The 18,557-nt window shown below is 38.7% G+C and overlaps 1 protein-coding gene across 1 annotated transcript in view; it reads left to right on the top strand.

Moving 5' to 3' along the window:
• AFF2 (ALF transcription elongation factor 2) overlaps window positions 1–18,557 on the top strand; it is a 325,935-nt gene that overhangs the window by 298,022 nt on the left and 9,356 nt on the right. The window contains exons 13-19 of the mRNA XM_062584442.1: window positions 4,710–4,944; window positions 6,348–6,487; window positions 7,072–7,135; window positions 10,502–10,638; window positions 13,705–13,776; window positions 14,144–14,237; window positions 17,621–17,670. Coding sequence (XP_062440426.1) covers window positions 4,710–4,944; window positions 6,348–6,487; window positions 7,072–7,135; window positions 10,502–10,638; window positions 13,705–13,776; window positions 14,144–14,237; window positions 17,621–17,670 — 792 coding nt within the window. The remainder of the gene's footprint in view (window positions 1–4,709; window positions 4,945–6,347; window positions 6,488–7,071; window positions 7,136–10,501; window positions 10,639–13,704; window positions 13,777–14,143; window positions 14,238–17,620; window positions 17,671–18,557) is intronic.

Raw genomic sequence — 18,557 nt, forward strand, 5'->3', positions numbered from 1 at the left:
AGAGCTTTCAAGCCTTTGGTATTCTCTGTTAAAATATAATTGTGTCCATCAATAGTTATTTCCATATGCTAGCTTTTCCTCTCATCTGCCTCAAGTTGTGAAACAGAAATTTCCTACTTCTTTCCCACTGCAGTGATTGAGATCTGGATCACACACAAATGCAATGTTATTTGATAATTCAGGTCTGCAATGTGCAGTGACACTCAACTGAATGTAGACCAACCCATTTCCCAAAGTTTAGGGAGCTGATTGAACTGTGTGATGACAAATTTCTGGAGAGACTCAGATTATTTTTAAGTATTAAGGGAAGGAGAAGAAAGGGGAAGCTGAAGCTATAAATTATTCAAAGGGATGGGGGGAAATAACACATCAGTGGTAAAATGTTAAAAAACAGCCTTTGCCATTTAAACATCTTTTATTCCAAATCTCAGCATTTTCATTCAGGAGAACTCCTAAGTCTGTACTTGAGGACTTTGAGAAATGCTGATGATCCAGCCCCCAGTGGGAAGATGCTGTTCACCAGTTAAGAACGTGTTCAACCCCATGGTGATGTTCTCATTCAGGAGTAACAGTAGATCTGTCCAGCTAGAAATTAATCCCAATGCTGGCAAGGCAAGTTCCCCAAGGCAGACTTTAACTAGGCCCTTTTATAGATGCAAGAATTCATCGACACTTCTTTCACTGAAAGATCATGATCTCTGGGCCAATCTTTGAAAGCATTCAGTTGTCTGAAGAAATCAGTCACATCTATGCTTTTGCAGCTCCTACTAAGTGCCTGTCTAGGGTTTAGGCATTTAAATGCCTTTCTCTCATAATCTGACCCTAAATGTATGGGCTCAATAAAGTAAGCAAAGATACACAATTAATTTTTAAAGGATTTTTAAAGGGTTACATGTCTAATATGGGTAATTAGATGCCTAATTTCCACAAGTTTTCTCTATGACCACATGTGCAATTTGGTTATAGACATGTCAAACAGTCAGTTCTGAACTTAAAAGCCATTTGCACAGTCAAGTAGCCATTTTGTGTTATGCAGTCAGTAATTGCATAAACATCTAGTTATCCCTGTCTTTGTTCCTTCTGTCACATGATCTGGGGCTCTTGCTTTTTCCTAAATGTGGCGTGACACTTAAAATACAATTACTCAAACGATTATCACTTAATTTTTCTTACTTCTAGTATTTCACAACATACTAAGGAATAGATAGCATTATGTTGTGTTCAAATAATTCATAAAAATAACTTGAAATGTCCCTGTAAAATTTTTGGTCAAATCAGCTGCCTATTTTGCAGCAGATTTTTTTTATTATTTATTTGCTTGGCAGAGCAGTTTTGTTAGCATCATTAGTTGTGTGTACTGGTGAAGACTATTAATATCTAAATACCCGATCAGTAGACAGAGTCCAGACAGAGCACTATTTGCTGATATTTGGAAATATATAACAACACAGAGAGTTATTTGCAGATGCAAACTCTGAGTCTAAATTTCAAACTAGACTCCTACAAGTGAAACATGCACAATGTCTAGCAGGCATGATAGATGTCTGTCTGAAGCAAACTTTTGGGGCATTTTTCAAGGCTCTCTATTCACTTTCATTTGACCTTTAACTAAAAGACGCACCTGTACTTGGTGATGTATCTTTGCCGATCCCTTGGGTAGTCGCAATGGCATTCGTTAGGGTGTTGTTCACAGCAGAGTTTGCGTTCTACCTCTACAACAATGACAACAGCTTCATTCGGATGCTCCCATATGGTCCCAGCTAAGGCGAGGGTGACCTTTCCCTGCTAACCCCCTGCAGAAAATCAGATAGATCGTCAATGCGCGGTGTTTCATTGTGGATAGGGAAAGCAGAGGCAGAGCAAAGCCAAGCGATGGGTAGAGACAACGGGTTTGTCTCGTTGTAGGCCAGAGCTACCACTGCATACCATGCAGAGTGGATAAAGAAAGGACAAAGAATGGCAGCTTGAAATGTGAGAGTAGAGGAAAAGGCCCTCTCCTTTGCACCCTGACCTCTTGTTGCTTGCTTAGTTGCTTGCTTCCTGCTCTAAAAGAAACCAAGCTGAAAAAAGCAGATGGGGAGTCTTCTCGTTTCTTGATAATTGGCCTTCTCAGACACAAAGATTAAACCCTGCAGCCACAAGACCATCAGTTCTGCTTGTATTTTTTCCTTGCACTTTTACTGTGTTTCTCCCTAGATTTTAAATATAGTTTAACTAACAATCATGTCAGCAAATTAAACCATTGTGTCTTGGTAATTATTGCAATAAATTCATTCAAAATTAGCGATTACTGCAATCAAAGACCAGTTTCTTAGCCCATTAACAGCCCAAAGCAAAGTAACAATCTGGTTAACTGCTGGTAACAACCTATTTCATGGAAGTTATTGTTAACATAAATGCTTTAGCACAAATCTGTGGGAGATAACATTGCTAAATAAATTATCAGTTTAATTCCTGTGAAAACTTGCAGGATTAAGTGGGAAATTGGGAAAAAAAACAGAATTATAACTGTAAAGATTTGTTGTTGGGTTTTGAATTTCAGTTATGCAGAGAAAAACGATCCTCAAGTGCCTTTTCATTTCTAGTGAGGTCTTCCCACCCACAGAACAGTTTGTGTGCCAAAGCTGAGTAGCTTCACCTATATCTTGGTTTGTTCCACCATGTATTTGAGCCCAAAAGAGAACTGAACAGGCAAAATTTTAAGCAGCACCCAAAAGGCTGGTTAGGTCTCTGAAAATGATCCCACTTCTGGAATATATAAAATTTCACTCGTAAGTTAGAAAATAGGCTGCTACCATGGTACCTGCAGCCTTCTTCATTTTTCTCTTGTGCTGCTCTCTTAGTCCCTCCACCTCAGAGTAGCAACTGAGGAATGCTGTGGTTGTTGTACATGTGCCTTAGATTGCCTCATGCCATGATACACTCCTGGCAACTGAGGATTAGCAGAACTCATGGAAATCGCCAGGGATGTCACATGTGTACCTTCTCTGGACAATTCTTAGTTTCCTTTGAAAAACTTTGCTGTGGCAATAGTTTTGTGTATGAAGGTGCTATAGATGGGGTAACTTGTCAGAGATCCCAAGTGCAATGTGGTGGTGAGAAGCCCCTAACTAACAGGGCTTCAGGCGAGAACACTTTGGAGGATGTTTGCAGGACTGCATGTGCATAAAACCAGCCCCAGTCTTCTCCAAGAACTGCCAGACTCCTCCAACCAGCTTGCTTTCCTTTGATCTTCCTCAGGCCCACATGTTTTCTGAGCACGACAGCATCCATGTCCTTCCTACTATAAGGCAACAGGAACACTGTGCTAGTTTTATTTCTTCAGGCTGAAGATCTTTAATAACAGTGAGTTTCAAATAAGATAGTTTTAATTCCTCTTCAGCTGAATTAAAGGGTTTTGAGTGGAAGAGCTATAAAACCTCAAATATAGGGGATTCATTTGTTTTGACTCTGCTATGATCACAGATAGGCTGAAATACTATGTATCACCAAAGGCCCCAAGTAGGGGAATGACCAAAGCAAGAGTAGATATTGATACAGTTGGTAAAATTGTGCTGCAGAGGCCAGACTGGAATTAGTGCTGCTCTACTGAATGTTGCCAGGATGAGGAGTAAGGAAGCTCAAGTTGTGTTCCCCTCTTTCACTGATTACTTCTAGGTATTGCAAATCTATAATTTCTGACAGTGACTGAAAGTGACCAGGAATGAAACATAAATTCTTGTTGACTTAATTTGTTATTGAAATTGTAGTCAATAATCTTGAAAAGTAAATGATTATGTAGTGCAATATTAGTTGTCTAACAAAAGATTAAAATTCAGGTAATCTTCATTGACTGAGCTAGGACAGTAGCTAAAATAAAAATCTATGGGTAGATTAACATGTTAAACAGTCAGTAGGGTTTTTATTTTCTGACGGATTTGAGAGGAGATAGGTCTAGCAGGTTTTTTTGTTTTTACTGTGTATCACAGCTGCCATTTCTAGCCAGCTAACCATTTCTGTACATAAAACAGACAATAGATTATCATATTACTTGAGCTTTCATGTCAAAACCACATTCATTTTCTGAATCAGGTTCAATTCATCAACCAATATTTGCTCAAGGGCTTTAGCCAACTACAGTGTATCATTTTAATATAGTGTTGAGCATTGGTTTTATTCTAGAGGTCAAATAATTATTATCTTGTTATTGTTATGGTTATTATTTTGTAGTTGTTATAAATTATTTTTTTGTTCACATGTCATATGCTATTGTGGATGTTTGCAGAGGTTGCTTATGTAGGCCTTAATCCACCTCTTAAAAAGATGTCTAATGTTAAACATAAATAGCCACGCTTTATGTCAGAGGCGCTAACCCTGTGCTTAAAACTTTCCAGCACTTTGCTGATTCTGAACCTCTGTGCCCTCTCAAATGAAGACTGACTCAAATTAGCATTTAAAGTGGGTGCAATTTGTGCTAATGTGCTGGAAGTCATCCTCCAAGGCAGAAGGTTTCTCCAACCGTTGAAAAGGCAGGGATAGCTCTTTTATTTTCAGTGCCTGTTCCCTTCTTGGCTTTGTTCCTAAAATGAAAAAAAATGTCCCCTAAAATGGGGATTACTGCACATATTTGAGGGGAGAGCTGGCTTCTCAGTATATAGTATCTAGAGCCTTGTGCTATAGAGAGGTAACCAAGGATCTTGCAATGCAACTGGTTCTTATCTATGTCTCAGGAGTAGCAGTAGCTCAGTGAAGAAGGTGGCAAAGAAAAGAGAAGAGAAGCTGTTCCCTCCTCCCCTATCCCCTCTCTTGGATGAGCCGGTGCACAGGCGACACAGCAGCGACAACAGCTCCTTCAGCCAGGAGACCAACATCACTAACACCTCTCAGACCAGCAGCTCGTCCAGCTCTGTTTCTAAACACAGAAAGAATGAGAATAAATCCTCTTCAAACCCCAAAGGAATCTGTGTAAGTAACTGACCTCAGTGGCTCAAAGAGAGCAAAGATAAAATAAAATTAACTCAGCTTTGTTCTATTTGATTTTTTTCCAATATCTATTTTTAAATCCTTGTGTAGCTCCACTCAAGAGCAGCAAGGAGTGGATCTTTACAGAGCTGTTGTAAGCAACTCTTGCAAATTCCATTTTTAGACCAGTATTAGACATCTCCCCAGATTCAGATGAATCTTTACTAAAAATGCATGAAAAAGAGCCAAAACTAGAAGCTGCATAGCAAGTTGATTTCAAAAAAACTAAAATTTCACACCAATTGGCCACATTCGTGCAGAGAAAACTGGGAAACTTCAATTTTGGGGCCCATTTTAGAAAGCAATCCTCCTTCTAGGTTTCAAATTTATTGCTTAGTATAGAAGTGTGTCTTAGTATCACTGTCAAAATTAACAGACAAGAAGAAAATTCTGACACAAAAAAAAGGACATATGTAGCCCAATTTTTCACAGTTCACCACTTCATGAGAGGTTGCTAGGCCTGCACGGGAATGGTAAAACTCACAAGTTGAGCGGGAATGCAAGTGACAAATCACTTCACCTTATTCATTCATCCCTGTTGCTTTCTGATATCATTGTGTCACTTCAAGCTGCGAGAGTAATATACACGCCTTCCGCTGAAATCAATGCCAAAATGAACTGCGTATGTCAGCAAATAAACAATGCTATGTAAACAGCAGGGCCACTGCCCCTCACTCCCAGCATCTCCAGTCAGATTCATCCTTGGTCTATCTGTTATCCTGGTATCTGAAGTATTTGTCTACTAAAATATGTTAGAAGTCTTTCCTTAGTTCATTGCTCCACCTGTAGTTTCATTTCTCTGATTGTAGACCTAGCAGGTTACAATTGCCTGAATTAAATGCTTCTGTTATGCTTCTATTTTTAATCAATGCAAAGTCACAACTCCTGAGCTCTTCTTTCCGTACTTCTCTCTGTTTTTTATCACAAGGGAGGAAACTATCCCTTGCTCAAATCTGAGTAGACTTTTCAGGCACATTAAAGTCATCTGGTAATAACATAGAAAAAAAGTTACATTAGTATGGTCCATCTCAAATGATTGAGTCTATATCCAGCCCCTCCACATTCAATTTCCCCACCCTTGCTTTAGAGAATGTCTCTAGTCAGTAATACTGTGGTATCCAGGCTGACTTTTCATTGAAGAGTTAATGAATTCAGGTGAGGAATCAGCAAAGTAATGATAATGCTTAATTAACCTAACAGGCTTATTATATGAGAGAATGGAAGGTGATTTGATGAGGATGCAGTTGGGTATATGAATGTTGCTTTGTGTCATTGCTGGGGGCATGGGCACTGTTGGAGGGTGTTTACTGGAACTACAAAGAAATAACAGGAGCCTTTTTCTCCAGGAGGAAGAATCCCACAATGCACCAACAGCCAATGCTCTCCTTGACACCAGCCATCTAGAAACAGACATCTGGTCTGCAATGCCAGCGCTTTCCAATGGCAACTCTGAGCCCCGAAGGCCTAAAATAACATTTGATGATGTGTAAGTACTATTGGATGTCTCTGTGCCAACTCTATGTTTTATGGCTTGGATCTTTGCACAAGCAGAGCTCCCAAAGAGCTCTTTGCTCCCTCTGCTATAAAGCTAGCATTGGGCACCTGTGTAGGTAGTGCTGTGTGATGACATGCAGAATTTCATGTTTTACAAATGAACTGTTGTCACTGGAAAATGAAGGCCCTTTTGATAAATGTTTTTGGATCATAAATGTTGGAATCATGGGTAATGTGTTGTCTTCTTTTTTTATTATTATTATTATTATTTTCTTTTAGCTCCACTAATGGAAGCTTCTTAGACTTAATTGATTTGAATTATTTTTCCTTTTCTTCTCTTCAATGCACATTAATGGCCCAATTGGGCAGCCAGTTTCCACAGCTAGCTATTTTGCATTCTGGTCACCCCTTGTTTCTCTGCATTTATCAGCTTCAGATTAATATCAGGATAAGATTTAAAGGGATACATGGGTGTATATGTCTAAATTGTTCTTGGAAGCAGTCAGTGCTTTTTGCAGACAATGTTTGTCCAACTGTGTGAAAACAGACTTGAAATAACTAATTTTGTCTCTTTAGGCTTCACAATGCAGATTATTACATGCAAGAGGCCAAGAAGCTAAAGCATAAAGCTGATGCACTGGTATGTTTTGTGGCTTTTTGCCCATTTCTGCTATGGAGTTGTGTGTTACAAAAAATATACCTCCTCTAAAGCCTTAGGAATCAAGAGGAACCCTGCTACTGACTAAAGTGTGCTTCAGGTTGTGTTCCATAAACTCTGTGCCCACCACAAGCCAAAGCCTGAGCACTGTTCTTGGACTTCAGTGCATCATTCCACAAGAAGTGATGCTTCAAGGAAAGAAAAGTAGTTCCACTGTAGTAGCTGCTATCTCTTCTGGGGGGAAGCAACAGTCATACTGTGTGTTCAGAAAGTAAGACCAGTTTCATGAAAGATGACATGTCTTTGAAGTTTACCCACACACTGATTTTGAGCCCAAAATTGAAATTTGTTGAAATATTCCATAATGGAAAGCTAAGAAAGGCTGGTCACCCTCTACCCTATTATTATGTGGAAAAAAATGTTTACTATTTTAATTCCAATTATTTAAATTTTGCAAAAATTGTTTTTTAAATAATGCATTCATTTTTATTGTGGGCTTTTAGGTTGGTAAATAATGATTCAACGCTCTTCTTTCCAAAAAGTCTTGTAATGAGATAGCTTGATACTGAGAAAGCCTTTTTTTTTTTTTTTTTTTTTTTTTCAGTTTTTTCCCCAGGTGAAATTCTGTTAAAGTTGACCTGATTTCATAAAGTGTTTAGATTTGAATAACTGCATAATCTGACAGATTACAGTTCTATCATAGTTTGTCCAATCCAGTCTATTGCCAGCCCTAAAGTGCCTTTAGTGGTCATTTGCTTTGTAGGATAGACTGTATGCTATGTAGAGTGTAGAAAAACAGCTTATTTAAAGCCTAGTGTTACTTGACTCATTTATTTTAAGACATCTAAAATAGACTGGCCATTCACTTCGCCCCTCCAAGTTACAGCTAAAATGGAACTGAGTGATTATCTGCCTCATTTTATTCTGGATTTTTTGCATGCATTTAAATCATTCAACACTGGAGCTTTTGCACCTAGAAATAAATGTTTCCCAAAAAAGGGAGGGGCAAGGAATAAAGACATCATGGGTTTAGAAGTCCTGCTGTCCCTCTGCCCTGGGTGAGCTAGAGGAATGAAGGAGAGCTGATGTGTCAAGCTTTCATCTCTCCTTACTCCCCTTGTGATTTCAGATACAGTTATTGAGTGAGTCTGTGAGACATGGGCGCTGGTTTTCTGGCAGCCTCCTGTAAGGTAGCGTCATCTCTGCCAATGTGCTCATTCCTGGGATGCCCCACTGGCTCCTGCCATCAGCTCAGGAGAGCGCGCGCAGGGAGGGCTGTGACGTGCTCGCAGGAGCTGCCTGACAGCACCTCCTGCAGCTGACTGACCTTTGCAGAAAGCGCACATGCTCTGGCACAGGCTGCCTGCTCCGCACTAGCAAATATTTGCAGACTGAAGCTCCTGATGATCTCAACATGCTATGTCAATCCACTGCTCTCCACAGCCTGATTCACTTGGAAAGCGTTGACCTGTCTTTGTCTTCTTAAACCTTGAGTATGCCTGCCAGCTTGGGGGTGTTTCTCGAGCAGAACTAAGAGGTAGAGGCAGGGCGCATCACACCGCTGCCTGTGGGCAGGCAGGCATTCCCTGTCGTGTGCAGTTTGGCACCTGAGTGGTGTTCTTGGCATGGGAAGCATCTGCTACAAGGCAACCTGTTGGCAGACACAAATGCCCACAAAAACAGTATCATGCTTTTTCTTTCCACTATTTCCACTTTTCTCCACTTAACACAGCTGCATGCAAATTATCTCCATTTAACACATTTGCAGTGCAGTCTCATAGTGTTAGTTGTCCTTCAGAAGTGATTGCTTCTGGTTACTTGGTGCTGACGTGAGAAAGCATAGGGGAATTGGGAGATGCACTGCAGTAGCTGGAAGGATAACGGGGGTTACCTCTGGATATGTCAGCAGGCGGTAATGAGGTGAATGGCAATGCCACGCCTGAGCTTATGCAGGAAGGGGTCCACTTGGTCTCATGCAGGTATGACCCCGAGTGAACCTATCGCTGCTTGGAGCGGGAGGAAGGAATCAACTGATGGGGCGTGCTGTCCCAGCGGAAGCTGCTTGTGCCATGTGGAAGAGATTTTTGGAGGCCTCTTTCCATTCTTGTCAGCACAGGGCTGAATGGAGCAGTCCCACTCCTCTTGCTGGGGTCAGCATGCCTGTGCTGTGGGCAGGAGGGCAGGATTAGATCCCACTGCTGGAGCACCACCTGCTCAGAAGGTGTGTCCTTGCTAAGTCAGCTCACAGCCATGTTAGTTAGGCTTCACCACCACGAAGTCTTCCTAGGAAGACTTAAACCAAACAAACTTATAGCATATGCTAAGGAATAACCAATGGAATACAGTGAAAACATAGAATATCTCCCCTTTTTTTGATCCATCAAGTAATACTGATCAATCATACAAACAAAGGTTTTGTATGTAGTTGTATGCAAGAGCAGAACTCAAAATTAAAAAGCCCCTTATGAATGCAGGGAGAGCTAGCCATAAGGAGAGCTTAGGAACAGCCATAAAGCCACATCTATTGTTACCTTGCACCAATATTAAACATTCTACTAAATACGTTGCTAGAATAGGCTTCCATTTTGTGCAAGGAAAACATATGCTGATGCATCAATAATATTTTGATAGAGGAATTTTTTAATGATTTAAAGTATATTGGTTCTCTTATATTAAATGCTGCATTAGTGGAATCCATACATCCAGCTATCAAAAATTGAAAATGTTAAATACTATTATAAAATACTTACTATAAAAATGTCATATATAATATTCATTACACATAAAAAAGAAATCAGTATGTCTAAGTCAGTTTAATCACAACCATTATCAGGGCTAAAACCTTTTGCAATAAAATCATACTAAAATAAAATATTTAGCAGTGCTGTATTTTCTCCCTTTTTCCCCCCCCCCCCCATTGTTTCAGTCATCGCATAAGTGATGAGGTTTTTTGGGCGGGTTTTTTGTCAACAGTCACCGCAGAATATGATATGTGACAGGTGACAGGGAATTGTTACTTAACCCTTGCACAGTGCTATTCAGACCTAGTTTGCACTGAGGAGCAATAGGGATCTCATGTTTAAACATGCTGAATATCCTTCATTGCCTTTGTAAATCCACAGATGTCGATGAATGTACATTGATTTACTTCTGTGGAGCATCTGGCCTTACGTTATCTGAAAAGATTTGGTAAAAACATAGACCTTGCTTTAATTCCTTTATGCATTCACACTTAACTACCAGCCTCGTTTTGCTTTTATTTTTATGTCAGTGCTGCTTTGTATTATGATCTGTCTACCTAGAAATTAAAGCTGAAGCATTTTCTTGATGGTGCCATTCCTATTTCAGCTGGAGAAGTTTGGCAAAGCAGTGAATTATGCTGATGCTGCCCTCTCCTTCATCGAGTGTGGGAACGCTATGGAGCGAGATCCATTAGAAGCTAAATCTCCATACACCATGTATTCAGAGACTGTGGAACTCATCAGGTTAATGTCCTTTCTGTGATCATTTTCGTAATCTCATTTCAGTCATAATTAGAACCTGCTATGTTTTAAAAAATATCGTTTCAATGTATTAATGATTTGTCCAAGGCATCTTCATCCAGAAGTCATCATAATTAGTTCTTGCCATTTTATTAATGTCATGGAAAATTTATAATTGATGGACACTGCTTTTATAAATTATCCCCTTTAGAGGTTATAATGTGAGTGTTATAATTTGCAATATTCATAAAATTAAAATTGAAATGTAGTGGGTGGAAGTAAAGTATAGTAATTTCAGTGTTTGGCAATGACACTTGTCTTTAAAAGGTATAGTTTTATAATATAAAACATTAAAGTGAGTCTATCAGGATTTCTATTACAAACCTTGTTTTTAGAGGCTTATAACTTGACTGTAAAAAAAAAAAAAAAGAAAGAAAAAAATGTTCCAAGCTGAAACTTGGCACATAAGATCATAGCCAGAGAGGAAGTTTTTTGCATGTGTTACATTTCCAAAGTATACTGTCTAATGTTAAGGGAATGTGAACCAGCTGAAGTCCACTGAGTTAGTTTTAATGCAGTTTTGCAGACTCTTAGACCAGATTATAGATGAGAGAGCTTTTGCTTAGTAATAAAATGTCTGAACTGGTGTTTGAAAATCTGCTTCTGTTACGTATAGCTGTTTGAAAGTGTGGGCTCCATAGAAAGAATGGTCTCCTGAGTAACTAATGAGCTTGTTTGCTTTACTCACACAAATTATCAAAGCAAAATCAAGCAGGATTAAATTTACCTGTGAGTAGCACAACAGGATGTTTTCTCTCTCCTTTTGCTTTTCCCAGTGTACACTGGAAATATCACCATTAATGTCAGTACAATTACAGCAGTTTACACAAGATAAAAGGAGAAGAATCACACAAAAAGTGTTTGTTTTTAATAGGGCAGAGGTGGGGACTTTTTAATGCATAGAATTTTAACATGCCAGATTAGCATTAAGAGACTGTCAAAAATAATGCATATTTTACATTTTAAATAGTTATTTACATAATAAAATGTATCAGATCTTAAGAGCTCTTACTCTCAGATAAATAATATGCTTGTTAAATGTTTAAAAACATATGTTTATGTTCTATACTTGTTAAGGAGAAAGACTAAAGAGATTACTCAATGCAAATGATGTTCACTCAACATTTAGGATCTAAGTTAAGCCTTCAAAAGCAGTGGGGTTATGAACAGGAGCCCTCTATCTCTGCTTCACTGTGCTGAAATTCCTGCGGCATCGCAGCGGATAACTCAATGCTTTCTGTGTGTGAAACTACACAAGTACAGTCATACAGCAGCATAAATTGTAGGAACTTTCTTCTTTAAAGAAGTGAGTGTTTCTTCATAAGGAACCCTCATTTATTTACATATTTAGTTCAGAAAACCGCAAAGCAAAGTTGAATAATTTTGTCCCTGAGTCCAGCAGCCTGTCTGCTCAGAAGTTTTGGCAGTGGAGGAATCTGAACAACTTCAGTAGGGTAGATGTCCTATTTCTAAAAAGCTGAAGTCAGGTGAGATTAATTCCACCGCTTACCATCTAAGTACTTAAAATAGAGCTTCATTTACAAAATCATATATTCAACATCTCATAGGTAACCAGTGGGAGACTGATTTGACTATATAATCGCTGGTAGTGGACAGACACACACACAAAAAGGTGATTGTCCAGGCAAGCAGTAGGCTGATATGGATTCAGTAAACTCCTTGGACAAATACCAAATTCCTGCAGGCTGTAGTGGCTGCTGAATGCGCAAATAAAGCAAGTGGTTGTGCACACACCCTTTCTTTTTGTGGCTGCTGATGTTAACATAAGTTATCATTGTAGGATACAAAGTAGAAGAAATTTTTCTCACTTTTCACTCCTCTCTCTCTTGGAGGCCTCATTTCTCTTCTGTTAGCTATGGCTGCCCTGAGCATCTGGCTCAGATGCCTATTTGTGAAAGCAGGTGGAGCATCAAAGACATTGGGAATATCAGGCATCTGACTACCGAAGGTGTTGAGGTTAACTGTAATGCTAGAATTCCCTAGTCTGATGCTGAAAATCCTGAAGAGATGCTTTGTGTTTGGGATTCATTCAGTGTAACCAGGACAATGAAAACAAAGAGTAATTGAGGTGGGAAGCAGAGGAAGAGCATCAGGTGTTGTGCTACCAGTGCAGGCTGGGGACTGATGATGGGGATGGTGGGATGAAGGCAGCATGAGAGCAGCACAGCCTACGTGCACTCTATTACCTGCTTGCAAATGAGAACTCATCAAGGCTGCCTGGATACCTTAAAACTTTCTTATGCAACACTGAACCCTATTACTTATCGTAACACAAGTACCTGTGAAAATTGCATTAAGTCTCAGAACAATGATTTTACGCGATGAATTGATTTTCAAGAGACTAAATGCATAGAATGGAATGTGCTCAGTTATAGGGAAAAAAGAGGGAGGAGGTAGGAATACTCAAAGATCACCCAATCACCCAAATGCTGGACAGCAGCAATTAAATAGGGAAGAGAAAGTATACAAGCCTCACAAATTAATGGACCTAAAAACTTAAAAAGCTTTGAACATGACCTTTTCTGTATTTAAACCCATTTTTGGTATAAAACATTTTAAAAGCTCTGAAGAAGCATTTATGAGAAGGATTTTGAAGGTATTATTCAAGCCCAAAGTATTGTACATAAAACCTTGTCATATATTACTCTACTCTTCAATACACACAGGGCTGAGATCTTATGCCTCCAGCACTCATCACAAAGGTTGCTAGACTCAGCTTAGATGGCTGGATGTAACATCATTAACACTCTCAGAAATAGTTCACCTCATTGGCCCAGAAAATGAGTTGATGATTTACTTTAGTCCTCCAGATTTTAAGTGGTGCTTTCTGTTGAATGTTACATTGATTTCATCGTTATAGAACAATGTGATCATTAACTGTTGTGCTTGGAGAGGCGTATCTGTGTGCGGTTGTTGTTTCTCAGTGTCACCAGTTCTCCTGAAAACACCTTAACTCCCAATTTCTTCTCTCCTTACCTTTCTGACAAGGTATGCAATGAGACTCAAGAATTTCACAGGCTCTTCTGCCACAGAAGGGGACAAGAAACTAGCAGTTTTATGGTGAGTGCCACTGCAACAATGAGAGAAGCAGCTGAAATCTTAAGGAGGACTTTTGAAGCACTGAATTACTTAAGCAGCTTACAGAAGATCATTATTCTTGTTTTCCATTAAACTATTAAAGGATAACTAATGGATTTCTTCAGCAGCTGACTAAACATTTATTCTTCTAATTTATACTCTTACCAAGATGGGTTTTTAATGCTTCTGACCATTTTTTTTTATTATTTTTCTCCATTTGCTTATGTTTCACAATCTAACCTTAGAACAGAAACTGCAAAATATAGAATATAGGTCAGCTTTTTTTTATAACAGTTTATAGGTTTCATTAAGCAATGGAATTAACATAATCCTTTCCTAATTACCACAGCTACCGATGCTTATCACTTCTCTACTTGAGAATGTTTAAACTAAAGAAGGACCATGCTATGAAGTACTCCAGATCTCTGATGGAATATTTTAAGGTAATCTTTATTCTATTTAATTTATTCGTGCAAAATGAAATTCATACTAGCACTGAGGGCTCTCACAAGTATAACTGCATGACTTAAAAGTCCCACATTTAACCTCTCCCCTGGGAAATGCAGGCAGGAGGGCTGCAAGGGAGTGGAGACAGAAGTGAACTGGGGGATTTTTGGATTAACCATTTGATTCAGAAGACCATACTCAGTAATTCTACTAAAATAACATTATTCTCAATGCCGTGTAATGTTTATGCAAGTTTCTGTAAAGGAAATCATGATTCTTCCAGGATTTCAATGTGCAAGTGATTATGAAATGGCCCCAAGAAAACCATAGTAAAGCAGTTATTTAAGCTTTTGGTTAAATTTAGATTTTAAATTCAGCTAAACTTGCTGAAGCTTATTACAAATTCATTCAGAGATTTCTTGGACTCTTCTTTAGTCAAGTTCAGCTGTCTCCAGCATAACAGTCTGGTGCCTTGCAACCTGGGTGCAAAAGGAGCAGCCTTTAGTGCTCTCCTTTATTTCTGTGGAACTTCAAATTACCTCATCTACATCTTAAAAGTTTTGCTTTACCTTGAACCAAGTGGAGATCAGCCGAGCATCAAGAAGGTGTTTTACTTCACCTTGTCAAATGCTGTTTATCTAGTTCAAGAATACCAGGTGCTGTTCCTAAATTGAGAGAAACAGAATCTTTCTTCAGCTTTCCACAGTTTTGGTATTTATATTATACAAATTAATGCTGTGTTTGAATCATGCATCAATTCTTGTATTTGATTAGTGCATATTATTCTATAATTGTATAATTACACAGGTTGTCAGCACAACAGAGGCTTTTCGTATTTTTTCAGCCTCTGCAAGTTCAATTCAGGCTTTCGCATATTAGTACAAGGAAACTGTGAAGCTTTTAATGCTGCTTTTTTATGTATATTTTTTCATGAAAAATGGTAATAAAATGGTTGTTCTGCTGTAGAGTTCTGGTACTATATTGCCAGCTACCCACATCAGCCTTGACCTCATTTCTCTGGGTGTGTATATGTGTGAATATGCAACCGTGTGTGTATCTGAGTAACTTCAGTAACATTACTGCTGGTCTTCTGCTTAAATTCTGCTCTTTTGAAGTTACCAGTAGTATCTGTTGACCTAAGTAGGTTTCAGTCAGGGCTTTGCACAGTGATAAGTCTAACTTGTTTTAGACACATTTATAGCCTCAGCATTTTCAAAAAATGTATTCTGTTTACTTCAGATTTAATCCAAGATGAATGCAAATAATCTTTTATAACAATAACTATTAGACAAATCATCTGGTTAACTTCATGCAGAAAGCAATGATTTCTTAAAAATGTCTGTCTTAAAAAACAGATTTAAAAAAGTGAGGTGTGATTTCGCTCTTCCATTAAAGCTGCTTTACTCTCTCAAGCTGTGTAAAGTGAAGAACATATCGCATGTAATGAAGAACTTATTACTGCTCCTAGCAAAAGACCATTTTACTGTGTCTGCACAGAAAACATGTTTTAATGTAAATGAAAATACGGACAAATTTTTAAAAACAGACAAATTAGAAATGCTATTTGTGTATATGGATTATATGTTCAGGATCTCTTCATAGTAAAGGCTTGGGGCAGGAGTAGAAAAGAATGGGAGCTATTAACTGCATGTTAGTTTTCTCTTGCTGCATAATCTTCTCTGTGTTTGCTAGCAAGAATCTGCTAGCAACAAATGAAATGGATTAACTGTTTTAATAGAGCTGTTACTCAAAGTTTTGCAAATTTCAACTATGAAAGCCAACCTACTGTTCACAGCAGAGCTAGAGAAGAATCTTTTAGTATAATTGTGTTTCATGTTTTTCCTCACAAATGTCACTTAGTTCAAATTGAAACCATTCATGGGACAGGACTGGTTTTGATTGATTTCCAAGTTTAAGATTGATATTTTTGACATTTTGCAATAAAAACTAACCTTTTGATCATAAAAATAGCTTTGAAGTTTAGAGACAACTTGGAATAAAATATAACCAAAAAGGTAAATGTTTCAATTTCTTAAAATTAGCAAAAATGACATCTCTTGATTCACTTCACCTATAAGTTTGAGGAATATGTATATTTTTTTCAAAAATATGCTGTCAATTTAACTTTGGCAGAAGGAAAACAAAAAAATACAATATTCTCATGGTCATGTATCTACCTCTGGTGAAGATCTAGTCGTCAGATACTGGAACAAACTGCAGACAGTGACAGCCAACATCGACTTGATGTTGCTACTTTTTCATCCCTAAAGACCTTCCAGATGTTTAATATCTCCTTCCTTCTTACATATCAGTATGTGCCAGAAATACACCCTACACATGCTGTCTACTCCAAAACTTTCCAGTTTATGTTCACTTTAATGAAAGAGTGATGTAGTGTATAGGAACATACAGGCAAGGCCACTGTTAGGGTTTGGGCAGTGTTTTCTACTTTGGTCAATACTGTTTGGCAATTTTAGCTGTACATTAAATGTCAAGGGTAGGGTTTTACTGCCCAAGTTGGCTGCATGACCTTGTCCGTGCTCCACTAAATCTCTGTGCCTGGCATGCAAAACATCGATCACAGTAGTCAAATGAATTCTGTAATAATAGTAATACTGTGCAGAGAACTTGTAAAATTAGATTGAATTTTCACTGTGCGTGCTGACGTCTTTGCAATAGAGCTCAGACTGATTGTTTTTGGAAAAGACCCACAGATAGCTTTGGCCTTAATACTGCCGTCTTTTATGGAAAACGTCAGCAAATAAGACACCGTCTAGCTTGAGCAAGACTAAAAAATTCTGGGCCATATCACTGGTGGGCAGTCTTTTTGTACAAGCTGATACAAGATGATACACAGGCCTGAAAGGTAGAATGAGTAAGCAGGTAAGGAGAGTCTGTTTGTGCAAATAAAATACTTGAGAAAAAGAGAATTCAGGCAGATTCTTACATGAAATTTTTTCCCCTGTTATCAGAATTGCAAGTGACCTTCCCAGGCAACTTGAGACAAATGCATTTTATTTGAGGCATCAGCTCTTAGTCTTTTGTTTTCTAGTTAAAAATGTGCAGGTCTCCCTGAAGTCGGAAAGTCACCTACAGTGTGAAGAATTTAAAGAAGGGTAATTAAACCACTTATTTGTGAATCATGTCTGATTTTATTGGGGATTTGTTGTATTCTCTTTTGTCAAGTGACTTTCATGCAACTGGTTGGAACCTAGCAATTACCCACCAGCAAGTCTGTTAGGAGCCTCTAGTGCTGGGCTGTACATGCTGCAGCTCTTACAGCTGAAACAGGGTGTGTTGAGCCTTACATAGGCAGTATTCATGTACTTCCTGTTTTACTTGCATCTCCTTTATTTATCCTTCGGTTTTGTACTTGCAGAACTCTTCAAAAGCCTCGCAGGCCCCCTCACCTTGGGGCGGCAATGGAAAGTGAGTATTTTCTGCTGAACACTTCTATCTGGGAACGGGCGGTCCCAAGTGGTGGAACGAAATGTTTTAGTGCTTTTAAAGGCAAAGGCCTGGCCATAACAGAGTGATGTGGGAGCTACAGGTGTGTTTCAGTTAGGTAGCAAGTAGAAAATGTTCTTTTGGGCTTCAGAATTGATTTTAAGGGTCTGTGGTCAATACAGCTGCCTTGGGCTTGTGGGGATGAGGGGTTCTTGCCAGAGTAACTTAGGTACCCATGTGAGCCATTTGGTGTGGAGGTGGGAAAGAAGAGTTGAAACACACCTTCGTCTTTATGCAGAGCCCCCACAAGCCTGAAATGAGATCCTGGTGGGTCCATGCTGAATTCTTGGACAGTTTGCATCTCAGGCCAAATGAAGGCCATAAAAATATCTGTTAATTAGCTAGCGAGTACCATGTCATTGCAGGAAGCCAAAGTAAAGTTAACCTTCGTTGCAATGATTTTTCAATGATTCGTTCAGTAATGAAAGACCAATGAATATTTCATTGATACATGGTAAGTGCAGTTTAATAAAACTGAAGGCGTAATAGTGGTGAAAATATGAAGGCACTTAGTCAACCAATTATCAGAGGCTTTATACTAATGCTAAAACACCCTCACCTCAAATACAAAATTGGAAGAATTGGAAGAATGTAATTATGATCTACTTTCAATTGAGGTGAGTCGCTGCTACATCCTTGCTTTTATCTGACCACATCTGTGGCCATCTAACACATCTTTCTTGATCCTTTCTTCTGGCCACACATATAGATAAAACAAAGCAGAGGAATTTTACCTATCTTTCCTTCTTTGAGTAGGCTAAATTCTAAGTGAAAATGACCATTACTGTTTAGGTGATCTGTAATAAGAA

This window comes from Rhea pennata, chromosome 11, assembly GCF_028389875.1.
Source record: "Rhea pennata isolate bPtePen1 chromosome 11, bPtePen1.pri, whole genome shotgun sequence".
Classification (NCBI taxonomy): Eukaryota; Metazoa; Chordata; class Aves; order Rheiformes; family Rheidae; genus Rhea; species Rhea pennata.